Source organism: Somniosus microcephalus, unplaced genomic scaffold (genome assembly GCF_052327205.1).
Source record: "Somniosus microcephalus isolate GS21.2 unplaced genomic scaffold, FLI_Smic_1.0 scaffold1433, whole genome shotgun sequence".
In the NCBI taxonomy this organism is placed as follows: domain Eukaryota; kingdom Metazoa; phylum Chordata; class Chondrichthyes; order Squaliformes; family Somniosidae; genus Somniosus; species Somniosus microcephalus.
The window spans coordinates 881-20,910 of NW_028226620.1; the positions used below are offsets into that span (position 1 = coordinate 881).

Consider the following 20,030-nt stretch of genomic DNA (forward strand, 5'->3'; position numbering starts at 1 on the left):
TGTAAACAGGTTACTGACAGATGAATGCAAACAAATCCAAATCTTTCCCATACATGTCAACACTTGAATGGGGCATCTTAAAAAGGAGTTCAGTATTTAAGGGGGATTGTTAACCACCAATTTATCTTCCACTGAAATTTGTTTTAATTGTGATATTCTTTTCCTTCTTTCACCTGTTTACTACACTGCAGCTCAGCAATTGATTGTGAAATTATTTATTTTCAGTTAATGACCTACAGTTCTGTAGTTCGGCAAATGCCACCTTCATCTTCTTAATAGAAATGTCCATTTCCTCTTTAATAACCGCCCTGTACCTGGCTAGGGACACAGTACATCGTTGCAAGTCTTTTGCTGATTTCTCTATATTAGCACCTAGGGAAAAAAAAAGTAAATTAAAAGTAAATTCTGTCGACGTACAGCTTATAAATGGGGGGGGGGGGGGGGGGGGGAGGAATTTAACCAAAACTATGCCATCAACACAACTGAAATGGTCTGAAACTTTTATGTTAAAACTGTTGCCAATAGCTTACCAACTGTTGTGATTATGCTGAAGACAGAACAAGTCAATGTGCCAAGGTGTGGAAAAAAGACAGCCCTCCATGACTAAGGTCTGTTCATCACACAGATGGTTGATCCCACGATGAAACTACACCCCTCACCATCAGATCGACTTCAGGAGGTACAGTACAGTAATGCTCTTCAATATACCGCACTATGGCTACGACAATAGAGGACTTGTATACAACCTTTTTGCACCACTCCCAAAGATAACATTACTAAGAAAGAAATAACTTGCATTTCTATCGCGCCTTCCACGACCTTAGGACGTCCCAAAGCGCTTCACAGCCAATTAAGTACTTTTGAAGTGTAGTTACGGTTGTAATGTGGGAAATGCGGCAGCCAACTTGCACACAGCAAGCTCCCACAAGCAGCAATGAGACAATGACTAGATAATCTGTTTTAGTGATGTTGGTTGAGGGATAAATATTGGTCAGGACACCGGGGAGAACTGCCCTGCTCTTCTTCAAATAGTGGCATGGGATCTTTTATATCCATCTGAGGGAGCAGGCAGGGCCATGATTTAACGTCTCATCTAGAAGACGGCACTTCTAAGGGGATTTACTGTATTTGCTTTACACTTACTGCTGGCAGAGGCACCTGGTGCAATTTCTTTTATTGGTTAGACTGCCTGCACAGATCTGAGATACATCTTTTATTATTGGCTTGTACGAGGAAGGTATAACAGGCAGAAACAAAGTCCTAAATTGTGACCGAAAAAACAACTGTGCAGTTGATTCTGCTCTGGTGCCAGGGAATCTAGTCTTCAAGCAATATTGCAGAACCATATGAAGCAGTTCTACAACATAAATAGGTCAAAAGATTCTCTGGGCCCAATCATCTTCAACTGCTTCATCAATGCCCTTCCCTCCATCATGTCAGAAGTAGAGATGTTCGCTGATGACTGCACAGTGTTCAGCGCCATTCACAACTCCTCAGATAATGAAGCAGTCCATGCCCGCATGCAGCAAGACCTGAATGACATTCAGGCTTGGGCTGAGAAGTGGCAGGTAACATTCACACCAAGCAAGTGCCAGGCAACGACTATCTTCAACAAGCGAGCGTTGAACCACCACCCCTTGACATTCAACAGCATCACTATCGCCGAATCCCCCACCATCAACATCCTGGGGGTCACTATTGACCAGAAATTTAACTGGACCAGCCACATAAATACTGTGGCAACAAGAGCAGGTCAGAGGCTAGGTATTCTGTGGAGAGTGTCTCACCTCCTGACTTGCCAAAGCCTTTCCACCATCTACAAGGCACAAGTAAGGAGTGTGACGGAATACTCTCCACTTGCCTGGATGCGTGCAGCTCCAACACTCAAAAAGCGCGACACCATCCAGGACAAAGCAGCCCGTTTGATTGGCACCTCATCCACCACCTTAAACATTCACTCCCTCCACCACCGGCGTACCATGGCTGCAGTGTGTACCATCTACAAGATGCACTGCAGCAACTCACCAAGGCTTCTTCGGCAGCACCTCCCAAACCCGCGACCTCTTCCACCTAGAAGGACAAGGGCAGCAGGCGCATGGGAACACCCCCACCTCACACACCATCCTGACTTGAAAGTATATCCCCGTTCCTTCATCATCGCTGGGTCAAAATCCTGGCACTCCCTCCCGAACAGCACTGTGGGAGCCCCCTCACCACACGGACTGCAGCGGTTCAAGGCGGCGGCTCACCACCACCACCTCACTGGCAATTAGGGACGGGCAATAAATGCTGGCCTTGCCAGCGACACCCACATCCCATGAACGAATATTTAAAAAATGTGTATTACACTGGTCATTAGATGAATTTAATTGTGTATTAGCTAGCATAACAAAATGTAGCTGGAAGTAACAAAGATGTCTAAAGTTTGATCCTAATGGCTGTTGGGAGCAAAACCTTGGAGAAACTGTACTGGGGTGATGGGGAAGAAGAACTAGTCAGGACAATGCAGAGTTGACAAAATCAAAGTTCCAACAATCCTGGTTCAGCAAGTGCTGATCATCTGCAGTTGAACCTTTGCAATATGGGACGTGCAGGGAATGATATTGTCTGGCTCCACATACAAATGCAGCAGTGTGTAAAGCTTCACTTCAGACATTCTTTATGGACTTTTTGGGTTTTATACAATGCATGGAGGTGCAGTCACTGCACCTGGGTGTTCTTGAAATAAACTCGGTCCTAATCAGTTGCAGTCATGTACAGGGCTGACAACCAGGCCATATCTCTTCGACGCAGCATAGGGCAGAATCTGGTGTGGAGTGAGCCACCCCCATCAAATCCACTGGTCTACATGGCCTTGTATTGAATCTAACAGCAATAGGATTCCACCAATGGGTAAATAAAGAATTTGTAAAATATTGAAGGTCTGTAAAACATCGATGTTTAAACATTCAAGCCAAATACTAATACTGCTATTTGCTGAAGAATTATCCAGTGTATTGACTAAAGATACAGATTTAAATTACCTGATCTTGTCAGCAGTTTACTGTACAAGATTATGAATGCAGACAAACAGGAAGAGAGCTCCACTTTAGCTCTTCCACAAATCTATTGGTGTACATCTGACTGCACAGGAACACCAGGAGCTGGACACAAGAACAAGACTTGACAAATGGATCCTTTCTCTGTTTGCAAAGCATTATTGCAACACCTAGTTAATATTGTGTGAACAAGCTATGAAGGTAAGATTCTGAGGAGGATTGACAGGGTAGATGCGGAGAGGTTGTTTCCCCCTGGCTGGAGAGTCTCGAACTAGGGGGGCATAGTCTCAGGATAAGGGGTCGGCCATTTAGGACTGAGACGAGGAGGAATTTCTTCACTCAGAGGGTTGTGAATCTTTGGAATTCTCTGCCGAAAAGGGCTGTAGATGCTCAGCCGTTGAATATATTCAAGGGCGAGATCGATAGAATTTTGGACTCATGGGGAATCAAGGGATATGGGGATCGGGCGGGAAAGTGGAGTTGAGGTTGAAGATCAGCCGTACTCTTATTGAATGGCGGAGCAGGCTCGAGGGACTGTATAGCCTACTCCTGCTCCTAATTATGTTCTTGTGTACAAAAAAAACCACATTGGCCCAGAACTTCGGGTCTCCACAGGTGAGTATGCATGGGGTACTCACCCATAGGCCCAATGGAAGTGCCGGTTTCCTGCATGCGCGGGAAACCGGCACTTCCGTTCCCCTGAAAGAAGGGGTTCAGAAGTCGAACGCGTACGCAGGAGAGGCTGCGCGTGCGCGCATCAAACTTACGGTTTTTTTTTTGCAGGTTTTCCCGGGAGGGTAAGTCTCCAGAAGTTAGACATATAAAAAGCAGTCGCAAGACCTGCTTTTTACAAGGTAAGTGGTGAATTAATTAAAATTAAAACATTTTTTCCACAGGTTTATTATTTTTAAATACTTTAAAGAAAGGCAAGTTTATTTTTAGCCCCGTTAGAAAATAAAATTATTTTTTTCAAAAATTTAAATTGTTTAAAATAGTTATTTCATGTAATTTATAATTTATTTTAAAAATGTGATTTAAAAAAAAATGTATTTGAAGGTTTAGTGATGTTTTGGGGCTTGTAGTATTTATAAGTTTGACAGCACTTCCTGGGATACGCAAGCACTGCGCGCCGGCAGTTGGAGGAGGCCCAGGATCAGAATCCCACGGGGGCCCACAGCACAACGGCCAGCACGCTAGGTAAGTGCAGGTCGGAGGCTTGCACCCGCGTGAAGCCCTCGACCCGAATTTCTGGGCTATTAAAATTAAAAGTCAGCAATTGACAAGAGTGGTTTTGAATAAATTAATCAATAAAATGTTCAGTTACAAAAATCATTGGGTGGCTTCGCCCTAGTTTGACACATTTTGAGGTAATTGGATTACACAGAATACTGCAAATCAGTCACGTTACTGAATGGATGCAATAAAGCAGCTATCAAGCAATTATACACAAATGCACACTGAAGTGCAGTAGACTCATTTTGTTATATTTATTCTTGCTGCTGCAACCCAGCAGGAGGGCAGGATGGATCAAACGTTTTTTGGCTGCTGTTAATACAGTCTACTCCTGTTAATGGAAAGTCATTCCCCCGCGCACCCCCCCCTTCAAAAAAATATGAATTATTAGCAATTTAAGCAAAGCACCACAGGAAGGTTTTTTTAGTTGCACAAATTCAATTAGAATATAGACAAGTAGATTGTACCACTATATTTGGCAGGCAAGATAGACTGATATGACCTCTTCATGAGTACCAGTGTCACTTTACCTAGTGCAAGAGGATGGGAAACATGAACACAACTTTTGTTGTGGCTCTGGCAGGGTAGACACTTCTGTCAATTCTCATGTTCTCTTCCCTTGTGGAGATGGACAAGTTTACCACCATGAATTCCTTTTTCCAGTGGCCAACTCAGAAAACATGTCCCTTACACCAATCACGTTCAAACAACAATTAAGGTGGAGATTTAAGCTTGATGCAGAAGCACAAACTGCAAGAGCAAAGTTTTAGTGGTACGCGAGTGGCTTTTGAACCCAAAGATGGTGCTGCGCCTCAAATCATTCCAATACAAATAGCTATTTCACATCATGTAGAAGCGTGTTTTTTTGGTACCTCTTACACCAGCCATGGCTGAGTGGGTAGCACCCTCACCTCTGAGTCAGGAGGTTGTGGGTTCAAGTCCTACTCCAGAGACTTGAGCACAAACATCTAGGCCGACACTCCAGTGCAGTACTGAGGGAGCGCTACACTGTCAGAGGTGCCGTCTTTCGGATGAGACGTTAAACCGAGGCCCCGTCTGCCCTCTCAGGTGGACGTAAAAGATCCAATGGCACTATTTTGAGCAGGGAAGTTATCCCCGGTGTCCTAGCCAATATTTATCCCTCGATCAACATCACTAAAACAGATTATCTGGTCATTATCACATTGCTGTTTGTGGGAGCTTGCGGTGTGCAAATTGGCTGCTACGTTTCTGACATTATAACAGTGATTACACATCAAAAGTACTTCATTGGCTGTAAAGCGCTTTGTGACGTCTGGTGGTTGTGAAAGGTGCTATAGAAATGCACGTCTCTTTCTTTCTTTACAGTTCTCTATGGCAGTCATAATTCTGAAGGTGGCAGTTAGGCCATGATGAAAGCCCTTGGGTATATTAGTGTACATGACAGGAATGGGCACCTACACAGGGTTTTTTTTTGCCAGTATGTTACTAAAACCACAGCCCTTTGTAACACTATTGTGATGTCCCTAGTTGAATAATTTCAGCTTACTGGGCCAGTGATTTCAAATAACAAGCCCTGCAATTTCACACCCTACAAAACCTGTACCGCATGCACAGTTCCTTAGAGTTAGGAACACTACACAATGTCAAGCAAATATCAGTTTCAGATGGGATCTTTTGCCAGTATTTAAGGAGACTGAACTCAAGACCGACCTGGATATTGATTCTGGCCGAGGTGAAGAAAACCCTATATAGATATTTATTACAGCTAAATCATTTGCTTGGAAATCGAGCAAATGAAATTAAAACCTGTAAACTCACTTCTAGCAGCATTCTCACAATTATTCCAAATAACTGCATAACAAGTACTTTTTGTGGGATGAGGAACCTTTCACTTTTTCAAAGCACTGCTTCTTTGTAAATTGGGGGGTTGTAAAGTGCACGGTATCCAAATACACCCGACGGCAACATTGTGATTAGGCCTGTCTATGTGGGGGAGCCTGGTTACTAATCCTGTTTATTCCAAACACTGGAAAAGGTCTGAACCTGGGAAGGCAGTTTATATTTCTTGAGTAATTATAGTTATCAATGTGCATACATTTTGACTGCAACTGGTCATGTGCGTGTCAGCAAGATACCTGATCTTAGCACAGATTTTTAACCCCTTGGCTAACCCATTTATTGCATACTGGGATAAGATTTTCACACGATAATGTCACAGCCAAAACTACCAAAGATATGAAACATTTCACTTTAATCCACATTGCCTCGCAAAATAAGGCTGTTGGGCATTTAACACAAAGCTTGAAAGTTGACCAGAGCGCCTAACTCTAATTGGGGATCACAATGCTCAGCAAATTAACTTTATATAAATTTACTTTCTCATTTGTAGATTCCCAATCAGCGACTTTGCTTCTTGTATTACTAAAATGGCCTCTTGTTTAAATACCAACTGCACATGACAATATTTAACTAAATTCAATCCATCTGCCGAGTGTATCTGAAATTCAACAGATATACAAACTAAACATTAAATACTTAACTAAGCAGATGTGACTCAGCATGTGTGCTTGTGAGATGCACAGCCTGGGCAGTTTTAATACATGCCAATTAACAAAAGACAGCCCAATCAAACTATGGGATGGCTGCAAGGCATTCCCCAAGAGACCCTGCGCATGGATTGTACCATGCGTAAGAATCTTGAAAGAAATGAGTTTGGACAGTCTCAAACCAGCTCACTGTGGACCTGGGATCATAGCACAAGATAGTCCACAAATTGAAAATCTCAAAGGCTGTAAGGACAACTGGCAAAGGAAAGTACACACTGGTGTAAGTTTGGGGTTAATACACCTTATATCAGAAAGAGGGAGCTTTAATCTGCAGCTGAGTTATGCTGAACCTGACCTGGAAGTGCTCGATGCTTGGAGTGGCAAAACTGGAAATGTTCCATTCTCCAGCATCGGCACCCTTGATACCCACAAAAGAATTCACAAAGTACAATTATATGAAGATAAAGAAATGGTGCACAAAGTGACAATACATTCTCGTGGAACAACATGATTCTGGCTGTGATTAATCACATGATGTATTCCTGTTTTCAGCCATGCCATTGTGGGGAGATGTGAGTAACTGTACAAAGCAGAAGCCAGGAATTCACTCATAGGATAGAAGGGTTAAAAAAAATTCAAAGCGGTGTCACACCAGGGTACTCTTGCATATCTCATGGTTAAAAGGATACATTGCCAGAGCACACATGCCGCAAATGCAACAGGTGTTGCAGTTGTACCTTAAGATCCTGTACCAATCCAACACAGAATACCAGATGTGAAGCTTCACAGCAATTCAGCTATATGTGGAACTCTATCCAAGACAGTGTTGTTACTTGGAACATTGCCATCTGTGTGCAGATGGTGAAGTACTGTTAGCCATTGGCAGTTGAGGCCAATTCATTAAATATAATCAGGAAGGAGTTGGATATATTTCTTAAGGCTAAGGGGATCAAGGGATATGGGGAGAAGGCAGGGACAGGGTACTGAATTTGGATGATCAGCCATGATCTCATTAAATGGCGGAACAGGCTCGAGGGGCCGAATGGACTACTCCTGCTCCTATCTTCTGTTTCTATGACTTGGGAAATATGCCTAGCTTGTTGGCATCATAGTACAACTACTCTAAGTCTTTCTGTGCTCCCCGCAAAACTAGGTCAATTTCATAAGCTGTTAGTTTCCCCAGGTACACAAGTTATACCACCGAACATTGAGAAAGACATGAACTAGGAGTGAGGGGGGCCAGGAGGAGAAAATAGGCAATTATACTTTAAACTGGAGGGGGTGTTGAAAAGATTTACAACTGCGAGGTTATACCCATCAGGAAAGAATGAACAGGCTGGGTCTCTTTTCTAGAAGGGGTGACCTAATAGAGGTCTTTAAGGTTATGAAAGGTGTTGATAGAGTGGACAGAGAGAGAGTGTTTCCACTTGTGGGTAAGAGCAAAACTAGAGGCCATCAATACAAGACAGTCACCAAGAAATCAAAGAGAATTCAGAAGAAACTTCTTTACCCAAAGAGTGGGGAGAACGTGGAACTCGCTACCACAGGGAGTGGTTGAGGTGAATAGTATAGATGCATTTAAGGGGAGGCTAGACAAGCATATGAGGGAGAAGGGAATAAAGGGTTATGCTGATAGAGTTAGATGAGGAAAGACGGGAGGAGGCTCGAGTGGAGCATAAACACCGGCATGGACTGGTTGGGCTGAGTGGCCTGTTTCTGTGCTGTACACTATGTAATAATATGTAAACGACCTCCCTACCCAGTAGTTTTCCTAATGCAAGAGTTAATGCAAGTAATATCACATCCAACACCAAACTGGACCCTGGATATGACTAAGATAAAACATTTTTTCCAAATTGGTCTACAAATAGTTCAACAGGGATAAATTAAAGTATTTTAAAATCATGCAAAACTCCTTACCTATTTTTTTATTCTTAGATGAAACAAATGCACCATCGTCTGGCATGACTAAGGAAAGGGAGGCAGAGGACTGTGATGCTGAAGTAGTTCGTGACCTGGACTTAGTTGTATTTCTTTGCTGATGTGTTCGAGAAGAATGGGAACTATGATGACTAGGTTGGAATTTTGACTCTGCTTTACACTTTTCATCTTCTGGTACGGATTCTGAAAAATATTGGTTGAGCGAAGTGTCAGAATGAATGTTGTAGGTAAAAACACACTACATTTTCCCACGTCAAGTATTTCTAGTTTCAGGATAAAATGAGGTGGTTTAGATTTTTAGCGTCTTCTCAACATTGCATTACAGGGGTAAAAGTCACAGAAAGCTCAAAAAGGAAGATTTTATGATCTCAGCTACAGGTTACGTCAAACATCAGGACTTTATACAATGAAACTCGTCCCGTCAAAGATTCACATGACAGAAAGTTTAATTTTTATTAACTAAAATGGATTTTAGTCCAAAGGACCTGATCGAAATCATTCAATCTGTACAGTAGTGGTTCACTAACAAGCAAGCATTTAAAAAAAATAATAAAAGCAGGAGACACTGACGTAAGCAACAATCTGAAGTTCAAGCAGACAACATTTAAGACTACACATTCACACATCTCTCCATTAGCAAACATATTTAGCCTGTAATATATACTATATTACAACAAATTGGTAATAGATGGCTCGCAGCGAGTTACACAGTAATAATTTAATCAAGGGGTTATGATGAAATTAACAAAAGAGCAAAACCTCAAGGCTGAATTAAGGCTTTAAATTCACTGCCAGCAGCGGACAGAAAGCAAAGAGTTGGAATAAACGGGTCGTTTTCCGAGTGGCAGGCAGTGACGAGTGGGGTACCGCAAGGATTGGTCCTAGGACCCCAGCTGTTCACAATATATATTAATGATGATCTGGACGAGGGAATTGGATGTAATATCTCCAAATTTGCAGACGACACAAAGCTGGGTGGGAGGGTATGCTGTGAGGAGGATGTCGTGAAACTCCAGTACGATTTGGACAGGTTGGGTGATTGGGCAGAAACATGGCAAATGCACTATAATGTGGATAAATGTGACGTTATCCACTTTGGTGGCAAAAACAGGAAAGCAGATTATTATTTGAATGGCAATAGATTGAGAGAAGGGGAAGTGCAGAGAGACCTGGGTGTTCTTGTGCACCAGTCGCTGAAGGTAAGCATGCAGGTGCAGCAGGCGGTTAAGAAGGCAAATGGTATGTTGGCCTTCGTAGCAAGAGGGTTCGAGTACAGGAACAAGGATGTCTTGCTACAGTTGTACAGGGCCTTGGTGAGACCGCACCTTGAGTATTGTGTGCAGTTTTGGTCACCTTACCTGAGGAAGGACATTCTTGCCATGGAGGGAGTGCAGCGAAGATTCACCAGGCTGATACCTGGGATGGCAGGAATGACGTATGAGGAGAGATTGTGTCGATTGGGCTTATACTCACTGGAGTTTAGAAGATTGAGAAGGGACCTCATCGAAACCTATAAAATTCTGTCAGGTCTGGACAGACTAGATGCAGGGAGGATGTTTCTGATGGCTGGGGAGTCCAGAACCAGGGGTCATAGTCTAAGGATAAGGGGTAAGCCATTTAGGACTGAAATGAGGAGGAATTTCTTCACCCAGAGAGTGGTGAACCTGTGGAATTCTCTGCCAGAGGGCGGTGGAGGCCAGTTCATTAAATATATTCAAGAGTTGGATATATTTCTTGAGGCTAAAGGGATCAAGGGATATGGGGAGAAGGCAGGGACAGGGTACTGAAATTGGATGATCAGCCATGATCTCATTGAATGGCGGAGCAGGCTCGAAGGGCTGAATGGCCTACTCCTGCTCCTATCTACTATGTTTCTATGTTTTTTTAATATATTGCATGTGTATAAACACATGCATTTTAAAAGTAAGTGTTCATTTTTTGATTTCTGTATTATTGTGTGGTGAGAATATTAAGTGCTTTAGATAGCGTGACATTCATGAAAAATTAATGATAGAGGACTTGAAGATCTAGGACATCACAAAACCAGTACTAGAATATTAAGTTTTGTGTTGGCAGATCAGCAGGAAATAAACTATACAGCGTACCTTAAATGTCAGGAGTGAGATGAAATTCACAAGTTACTTGAGGTTCCATGATAGAATGTCACTACCTGAATTCTCCATTGCATTAGCTTTTCGGCAGCAAACCCAACTGTTACTACACCCAACACACGAGAAAGCAGCTAGTTTGTTAACTCTATTGATTGGGGGGTTCAGGTGGCTGAAGTACTGAAGGCAGCGAGCGTGTTATCATTAACAAGTTTCAGCGGCATATGTAGTTCTCAGTTTACGTAAAATGGAGCACACGGACTTTCTAATTTGGCTTGGCTCGAATTTCAGACAAAAGCCTTCCCATTCCCAAACACAAATCCAGATTTTTACAATTATTTGGGAGAGAATGTGTGTATAATAAAATCAAAGAAAATCAGCAGAGTTAAATGTCATTTTCATCAATTAGAGCTAAATTTAGATACACTGACCCATTATACCGTCGATTTCGGGAGTCATCGATTCAGAATCCTCCAGCTCTTGGGCATCCACGGAAAGGATGTCCAGCTGTTCACTGAGAGAATCCACCGATTCATCATCATTCACAGATCCATTGATGTGATAACCATTTATTTCGTCCTTCTCCGAGGAAGCTGCAGAGAGTTCACCATCATTGGCTGCACTTTTACTCGGCTGCAGTTGTCCTGGCTCTGCTTCGACTTGCGGCTTTGGTTTAATTTTCTTCTTTTTGTTCTAGGTATCGTTAAACAGGCAGATGCTTAAAAAATGTTTGCTTTAAAAGGACCTTAAATGCTGAGGGTCTCTATTTTCTTTCAAAGTCACCACTACCTGCGGCAAGATGACAAGGTATACCGATCAGGAAAGGATGAACAGGCTGGGTCCCTTTTCTCTTGAAAAGAGAAGGCTGAGGGGTGACCTAATAGAGGTCTTTAAAATTATGAGAGGTTTTGATAGAGTGGATACAGAGAGAATGTTTTCACTTGTGGGGATGAGCATAACTAGGGGCCATCAATATAAGATAGTCACCAAGAAATCCAATGGGGAATTCAGGAGAAACTTCTTTACCCAGAGAGTGGCGAGAATGTGGAACTCGCTACCACAGGGAGTGGTTGAGGCAAATAGTATAGATGCATTTAAGGGGCAATTAGATAAGCATATGAGGGAGAAGGGAATAGAGGGTTATGCTGATAGTTAGATGAGGAAAGACGGGAGGAAGCTCGAGTGGAGCATAAACGCCGGCATGGACTGGTTGGGCCGAATGGCCTGTTTCTGTGCTGTATATCCTGTGTAAAGCAGGGGAACACCAGCTTTCCTGAAAGCTTCTTTTGCTACATGTCTTAAGAATGTTTTTTTCTCTACTTTGCATCCAGTGCCAGTATCAAGTATTTGTTGGTTGTATAGGGGTCAGATGCAAAAACGCGCACACACGTATATACACATCTCAAAACAGTCTTGCAAAATTTCACCTCTATTGCAACATTTCCATCATTCCATACAGTTGTCAACAGACTGTCCAGTTTGGAGCAGGATTGTGCTGAAGAAGTCTGTGAAGTGTTAACAGACCTCTCTGCTGGACTTAAACCTTTATCAGGAGATCTAAACACTTCAACTAGATTCCTTTCGTGAAAAAAACCCAGTCTCTGCTGGATATAAACCCAGGCTTCAAAGGTGAAAGGCCTTTATTAACTCTAGTTAAATGCTCTAACCAGTGCTTGAATTTAATAATGAATAGAGCACTAACATTCACATTTTGCTCAGCAGTTAAAGCAACAGCAACCTTTGTGCTTTAGATCTGCGGTAGCTAAAGGCTAGATTCTACTGAAAATGTCATTTCCTCACAATGTGCAAAGCAACTGAAAGCAGCGAGTATGGAATTTTCAGCAAATTTTAGCAATTGCATATTGGTGGGAATTAAATTTCAATAGGCAGTGTATTGCTGTACGACCATGCATTGGTGGGACATGGGTTTCTAACTGCAGTTCCTCATGTGGCAAACACTCAATTCCAGCTGGGCTATCGCAAGAGATACATCAGGTCAATACGACCATGGAATGCCATGTAGAAGCTAGCTACAGAGGCGTTGGAACAAGTGGCCTGCCTGCCCATTCATGTGCAAAAGTTTACCAGAAAATGGGAGATGAAGAACAAAGGCAAGTAAAGGTTATTGTGAACAGCACCAGGGAGACTTAAACAGAGCAAGATTTTTAAAAGGGCATGAATGAGCCTGAACTTAGTGATAAAAGATGAAAAGCAAGCCCTTAGGGGGGCCAGGGTGGGGGTGAAGCAAGTGCTGTGGTGGATTAGCACATTGCCCTTTCACCTTTAAGGCCTGGTATTGAATGTAGTCCACAAAAAATGGAATGGAAGTCTCTTCTCTCCAGCTAGCTGCAAGGTTCTATTTAAAATTAATCTGGATAGTCTCAACCCAGTTCCTAGTTTTCTCAAGTCCACTGCACAAAATCTGCCCACAAACTAAACTGAGAATAAAAAAAACATGCATTAGCATATGTAGGAAAATATAGGAGTGACTGATAAATTTACATATATTTCAATTGAGACAATGATTAGATGGTGCAATGTAGCTTGGGTAATATTTGTATATATTAAACTGAGTCACACACACGCACACTTCAACTCTTTCTATAGGAGTCTAGTTAAAATCAACCAGACACTGCCCATTAATGGAATACAAATTCCTGACATTCTTAATTAAAGGGGTTCCAATCATGTGTTCGGAAGGCCATATGCTGCAGCATTAGTAGCATTCCTTTTTTGTTTAATTCATTCACAGGATGTGGGCGTCACTGGCAAAGCCAGCATTTATTGCCCATCCCTAATTGCACGCGAGAAGGTGGTGAGCCACCGCCGCCTTGAACCACTGCAGTCCATGTGGTGAAGGTGCTCCCACAGTGCTGTTGTTAGGTAGGGAGTTCCAGGAATTTGACCCAGCGATGAAAAAGGAATGGCGATATACTTCCGAGTCAGGATGGTGTGCGACTTGGAGGGGAACGTTTCACCGGTGGTGGAGAGAGTGAATGTTTAAGGTGGTGGATGGGGTGCCAATCAAGCGGGCTTTGTCCTGGATGGTGTCGAGCTTCTTGAGTGTTGTTGGAGCTGCACTCATCCAGGCAAGTGGAGAGTATTCCATCACACTCCTTGCTTGTGCCTTGTAGATGGTGGTAAGGCTTTGGGGAGTCAGGAGGTGAGACACTCGCCGCAGAATACCTAGCCTCTGACCTGCTCTTGTAGCCACAGTGTGTGTGTGGCTGGTCCAATTAAGTTTCCGGTCAACGGTGAGCCCCAGGATGTTGACAGTGGGGGACTCGACGTTGATAATGCCATTGAATTTCATGGGGAAGTGATTAGATTCTCTCTTGTTGGAGATGGTCATTGCCTGGCACTTAAGTGGTAAGTAACATTTGCGCCACACATCAGTCCAAGCCTGGATGTTGTCCAGGTCTTGCTGCATGCAGGCACGGGCTGCTTCCTTATCTGAGGAATTGCAAATGGAACTGAACATTATGCAACCAGCAGTGAACATCCCCACTTCTGACCTTATGATGGAGGGAAGGTCATTGATGAAGCAGCTGAAGATGGTTGGACCTAGGATACAGCCCTGAGGAACTCCTGCAATGATATCCTGGGGCCGAGATGATTAGCCTCCAACAACCACAACCATCTTCCTTTGTGCTAGGTATGACTCCAGCCAGTGGAGAGTTTTCCCCGATTCCCATTGACTTCAATTTTAATAGGGTTGCTTGTTGCCACACTCGATCAAATGCTGCCTTGATGTCAAGGGCAGTCACTCTCACCTCACCTCTTGAACCAATGTTTGGACCAAGGCTGTAATGAGGTCTGGAGCAGAGTGGTCCTAGCAGAACCCAAACTGAGCATTAGTGAGCAGGTTATTGGTGAGCAAGTGCTGCTTGATAGCACTGTCGATGGCACCTTCCATCATTTTGCTGATTATTGAGTGTAGGCTGATGGGGCGGTAATTGACCGGATTGGATTTGTCCTGCTTATTGTGGACAGGACATACCTGGGCAGTTTTCCACTTTGTCGGGTAGATGCCAGTGTTGTAGCTGTACTAGAACAGCTTGGCTAGCGGCGCGGCTATTTCCGGAGCACAAGTCTTCAGCACCACAGCCGGGATGTTGTCGGGGCCCACAGCCTTTGCTGTATCCGGTGCGCTCAGCCATTTCTTGATATCACGTGGAGTGAATCGAATTGGCTGAAGACTGGCATCTGTGATGGTGGGAACCTCAGGAACAGACCGAGATGGATCATCCACTCGGCACTTCCGGCTGAAGATGGCTGCGAACACTTCAGCTTTGCCTTTTGCACTCGCATGGTGGACTCTGCCATCATTGAGGATAGGATGTGGCAGGACTGCAGAGCTTTGATTTGATCCATTGGTTGTGGGATCACTTAACTCTGTCTATAGCATACTGCTTCCGCTGTTTAGCATGCATGTAATCCTGTGTTGTAGCTTCACCAGGTTAGCAATTCATTTTCAGGTACGCCTGGTGCTGCTCCTGGCGTGCTCTTCCACACTCCTCATTGAACCCGGGTTAGTCGCCTGGTTTTGATGGTAATGGTAGAGCGAGGGATATGCCGGGCCATGAGGTTACAGATTGTGGTGGAATACAATTCTACTGCTGCCGATGGCCCATATCGCCTTATGGATGCCCAATTTTGAGCTGCTAGATCTGTTCGGAATCTATCCCATTTAGCATGCCACACGACACGATGGAGGGTGTCCTCAGTTTGAAGATGGGACTTTGTCTCCACAAGGACTGTGCAGTGGTCACTCCTACCAATACTGTCCTCAATCCTGAAGTGTTACTGGCATCATTGGACCCCACACACAACCCCCTACAGGGACAATGCAACTTAAGTAACACAATGAGAGTGAAAAGCTATTTATTTTCCATTAATACATAAACAGTCTTCATAAGCATCATTTGGTTGTTTTAACCACTGCTTACAAATTTTCCAATTAGGAAGTCTAAAGAAGGTTGGAAATTGTTTGGGAGGTAGAAGACAGAGTGGGGATCGAGGGAATGCACTTGGATCGTCAGAATGTGACAAGTGGGCTGAGGTAGAGCAATCAGGATCTAACTGAATGGCAGAACAAGCTCGAGGGGCTGAATGGCCTCCTCCTGCTCCTATGTTGCTATGTCCCTTACCTTCTTTTTCCCTGTTACACTCCATTCCTTCAGTACTTCTGTGGCATAACCTTCATGAAATAAATAAAAAATCATTCAGTGATGATTGCAGGAATTATTCAAAAAGCAGATAACATGTCATGGGGATATACACAGACTTGCCGAATGCCACTAAAAACAACCTGATTTGCAAACATTTTGCATCAGCGGGAATGTGTTTCAGTTGGTGTCTTTTTGGCACAACATAAATGTATGCCATTACACTTTGAAGTGTTTTGTGTTAGTGATAACCATTGGGCATTTTAGCATTGTGTAAATATAGTGTCAAATTTGGTAAAAATCCAAAAAGGAATTTTAAAGTTGAGTTGACAATCCACTTTTGAGAGATAGCAGACATTTGCAACACACCAGAGTCTGCAAGATTTGCAGTTGAAGGAAAATAGGAGGATTTCACAAGCAGGCATTTGTACAAAATGTAAAAGTCACACAATGTCTTTTTTATACCTAACTGAAACAACGTAATAATCAGAGATCATCAGGAAAAAATGATGTTTTTTTCTTCAAAGGTAAAATGCTATGTTTTTTTCTGTTAAAAGTAGATAAATCTGTAACTAAAATCACTAATTTGCTGGAAAAGAAATCAAGCTTCTAATATCGTTTTAAAGTAAAGTTGGAAAACCGAGGATGAAGTGACACTGGCCTTTCACTTTGGGTACCTGGATTCAAATCCAGCCCTAAATGATGGGATGAAAGTCTCCTCTGTCTGTTGGCTGCTGGGGTCCTATCCAAGTTTGGGCAGACTCGATCCAGTTTCTAGTGGGCATTGACCTACAGCACAAAACTAACCCTATTTCAGCACTATTTGGCAATGGCATTCAGATAGGCCCAAGGATGACTGGTGTAGGAAACGGAAATAATGCAACAATGGGTTACAATATTGAAAAAAAAGATACTGCTACTGGATAGCGAGAAAGCAGCCTAAACAGGTCATAGTAAAAGACCTTATTTATGTAACATTTAGAACACAGCACCTTTAATCAGCTCTTACCACTTAGGATAAAAAGGTAATGCAGTTTAATCAAGATGGCAAATCTATCAGTCTGAACCTCTGAAGAGCCAGTCAGTCAGTGTGGGTCTCTACTGTCTTCCTTAGTCTGGGAAAGATTAGTATCCAAGGACAATGCATGGATTTCAGTTTGAAAATATAATGGTTATAATCTGCAGTCAACATTTTGATCTCACTTCTTGGATCTTTTTCAAGCCTTAGGCAAGGATTTTTTTTTTTTTTTTTTTTTTTAAATTGGCTGGAGAGAAAAGAAAGCAAAGTATACAGGATTTTTTCTTCACAAATCAGTCTGTAACTTTGTTCAGTTCTGAAACGGTCATCGACCAGAAACCTTAACTCGGTTTCTCTTTCCACAGATGATGCCTGACCAGCTGAGTATTTCCAGCATTTTCAGTTTTTATTTCAGATTTCTACTATCTGCAGTATTTTCCCTTTGTTGAAGAACAGCATGCTGTGGGACAACGTCCATTTTAGTTCGGAAAGACAAAAGCTATTCAAAATACAACTGGTGTTGTTTATATGGCTCGTGTCTTTATTTGTTTCAACCACAGCTTTGTTCTTATTCCAGCGTGTTATTTTCTGGTATGAGGAAAAAACAAAAACAATTTATAAAACCAAGCATTAAAAGCACTCCTGCAACTGAAGCTTGTGATGCAGCCTTATGGAGTACATTGTATTGATACCAGAAGTTTAACTAGGAAATAACTGCTAAATGTGGTCACATCTGTCCAGACTTACTGGCTCATTGCAGATCCTTGAAGAACAGGGCTAACCATACAGCTCGTAATTTGAATTTGCATTGTTACTTTTTACACACCTTAGGTCAATGCTCCTGATCTCTGTACCCTTCATTTCAATGGCCATTATTTGAAAATTGCTGTACAGGTTTGGAAGCAAGTTGGATGGAGTCTTGAGAATGAGAAAAATGTAATAAAATCAAGGAAAAAGATAGAGGGTCTTACCTTCCATAAAAGCTTGTACAGCTTTGTCAACACAGTTGTCATAATGTTGCAAGACCAGAATTATCTCATTATTACTCCTGTTAGGAACGATTGCACGGACAGCAGTAATCTGAGGGAAAAAAAAGCACAAACATACATGCTGAGTCTTTGAGTATATTCAAGGCTGAGATCGATAGACTTTTGGACCCATGGGGAATCGAGGGATATGGAGATCGGGCGGGAAAGTGGAGTTGAGGTCAATGATCAGCCATGATCTTATTGAATGGCGGAGCAGGCTCGAGGGGCCATATAGCCTACTCCTGTTCCTAATTTTTATGTTCTTATACTCCAGGGAATATCAAAAGATGATCTGAAACACGATTATAGATTGCATGGTACAAATAGAAGGCCTTAAAAAGGAGAAAAGGCTACAATGTACTGCAACATCTACTGAATTGCAAGCATTTCCCTGAACTTGGTAGTTGGTAATTTATATAAAGTATACTAGACATTATTCTAGTGTAGATACTGGAAACATGCGTATTCAGCTGGATACACGGGGGGGGGGGGTGAAATTAATCTCGCCGGTACGGTAGCGTAAAACGGGCAATGGAGACTTGGCAGCTAGTTTTGCACGCTGCCCAACATGAGTTTCGTTCCCACTAATTCTGAGCTCCATACTCCAAGTACTATAATAAGTACTCTAAATACAATCTCCTAACTCTACTCCCATTGCTTTATCCAAAAACACAAGCACAGATAATCAGCTCAAATGTTCTAATAATTCGTTTGCAGTGTGCTGAAGCTCAAAGCAAGTCAGAAAAGGTGCCCTCTTGGTCACGTTTACAGGTAAATGAAAATCTGCTTCAAAATGGCAGAGTTAAAATCCAATAGCTGAGTTTATGCTGAATAGCAACTTCACTGGGAGGTCTAGAAATCTCTGAATAAAACTAGTTTTTTGGAAGGGCGGAGGATCTGAAATAATGTAATCACCACTGAAGCACAAAAAATTAGCTTGCAGCAATTTATATCCTTAGTTCCCGAAGAGCATTACACTTTCTGGTGTAAAAAGTGGTTTTGTTGCACGGGCATGTAGCGAGTGCATCAAGAATTCTTACTATGTGGCATGTTAATCTGTTACAAATTCAGCATCCTGGCGAGAAACCTGTGCTTTGAACAATGAAGGATCTTGTGTCATGAGCGCTTACAAGAAAATGCTGATGGGGATTAAGTGAATAGGTGTAAGAATGCAATAATGAGATCAATGTACAAATTTGTTTTAAAGTCACTTTGTATGTGAAAAGTAGAAGGAAAACAGCTTTCAGAGAGCAGGAAGGGGGAGAAATAAAACAACCCTTTTTGAAAGTTATACATGATGACTTATGAAAGAAAGTCTGCTTCTGAGCTTGTTTATATCTGAACACTAAATTATTGAAATGATCAATTCAGCTGAGTATGTACACATACACATGCTCCCTTTGTGATAGATGCCCTTTTGTACTCGATGCTTCTATTTATAAAGCTATAAGGACCCCACGTGTGTTTTTAACAGCTTTATCAACTTGTCCTGCCACCGTCAAAGATTTGTGTATGTGAACCCCCAGGTCTCTCTGTTCCTGCACCCCCTTAAAACTTGTTCCATTTAGTTTATATTGCCTCTCCTCATTCTTCCTTCCAAAATGCCCGAGTAAATCTTAATTATTTTTCAGAATGAGGAGGACTGTGCCAGTGCTGGGCAAATGGTACCAATTCCCTCATTTCTGCATTGAAGCCGGCAGCAAGTCACCTTTTATTTCCCTTCAAAATAACCCTAACTTTTCTTTGGAAGGAAAATCAGCTTCTAAATTCATGAGAGAGAGAGAGAGAGAGAGAGAGAGAGAGGTTTCAGGAGGGGGTTTCACCAGCAGTACCCACTTTTAAAAAGTAAAACAAAGGGTTACAACAGATTGTCCATGTTTATTTAATAAATAGATGTTTTTGTTCTACCTGATGAATGCTGATGGCATTGCCGAGGAAAAAGAACTGGAAGAGTTAATGAGTGTGATG

At 42.4% G+C, this 20,030-nt stretch overlaps 1 protein-coding gene across 1 annotated transcript in view; it reads right to left on the reverse strand.

Moving 5' to 3' along the window:
• Positions 1 to 237: 237 nt before the first annotated feature.
• Positions 238 to 20,030, reverse strand: part of LOC147080560 (spermatogenesis-associated serine-rich protein 2-like) — a gene marked incomplete at its 3' end in the record, with an annotated part of 28,083 nt that continues 8,290 nt past the window's right edge. The window contains exons 3-7 of the mRNA XM_085981157.1: positions 18,006 to 18,114; positions 15,999 to 16,048; positions 11,280 to 11,541; positions 8,720 to 8,923; positions 238 to 372 (exon numbers count right to left, since the gene is read on the reverse strand). Of these exons, the coding sequence (XP_085837283.1) occupies positions 238 to 372; positions 8,720 to 8,923; positions 11,280 to 11,541; positions 15,999 to 16,048; positions 18,006 to 18,114 (760 nt within the window). The remainder of the gene's footprint in view (positions 373 to 8,719; positions 8,924 to 11,279; positions 11,542 to 15,998; positions 16,049 to 18,005; positions 18,115 to 20,030) is intronic.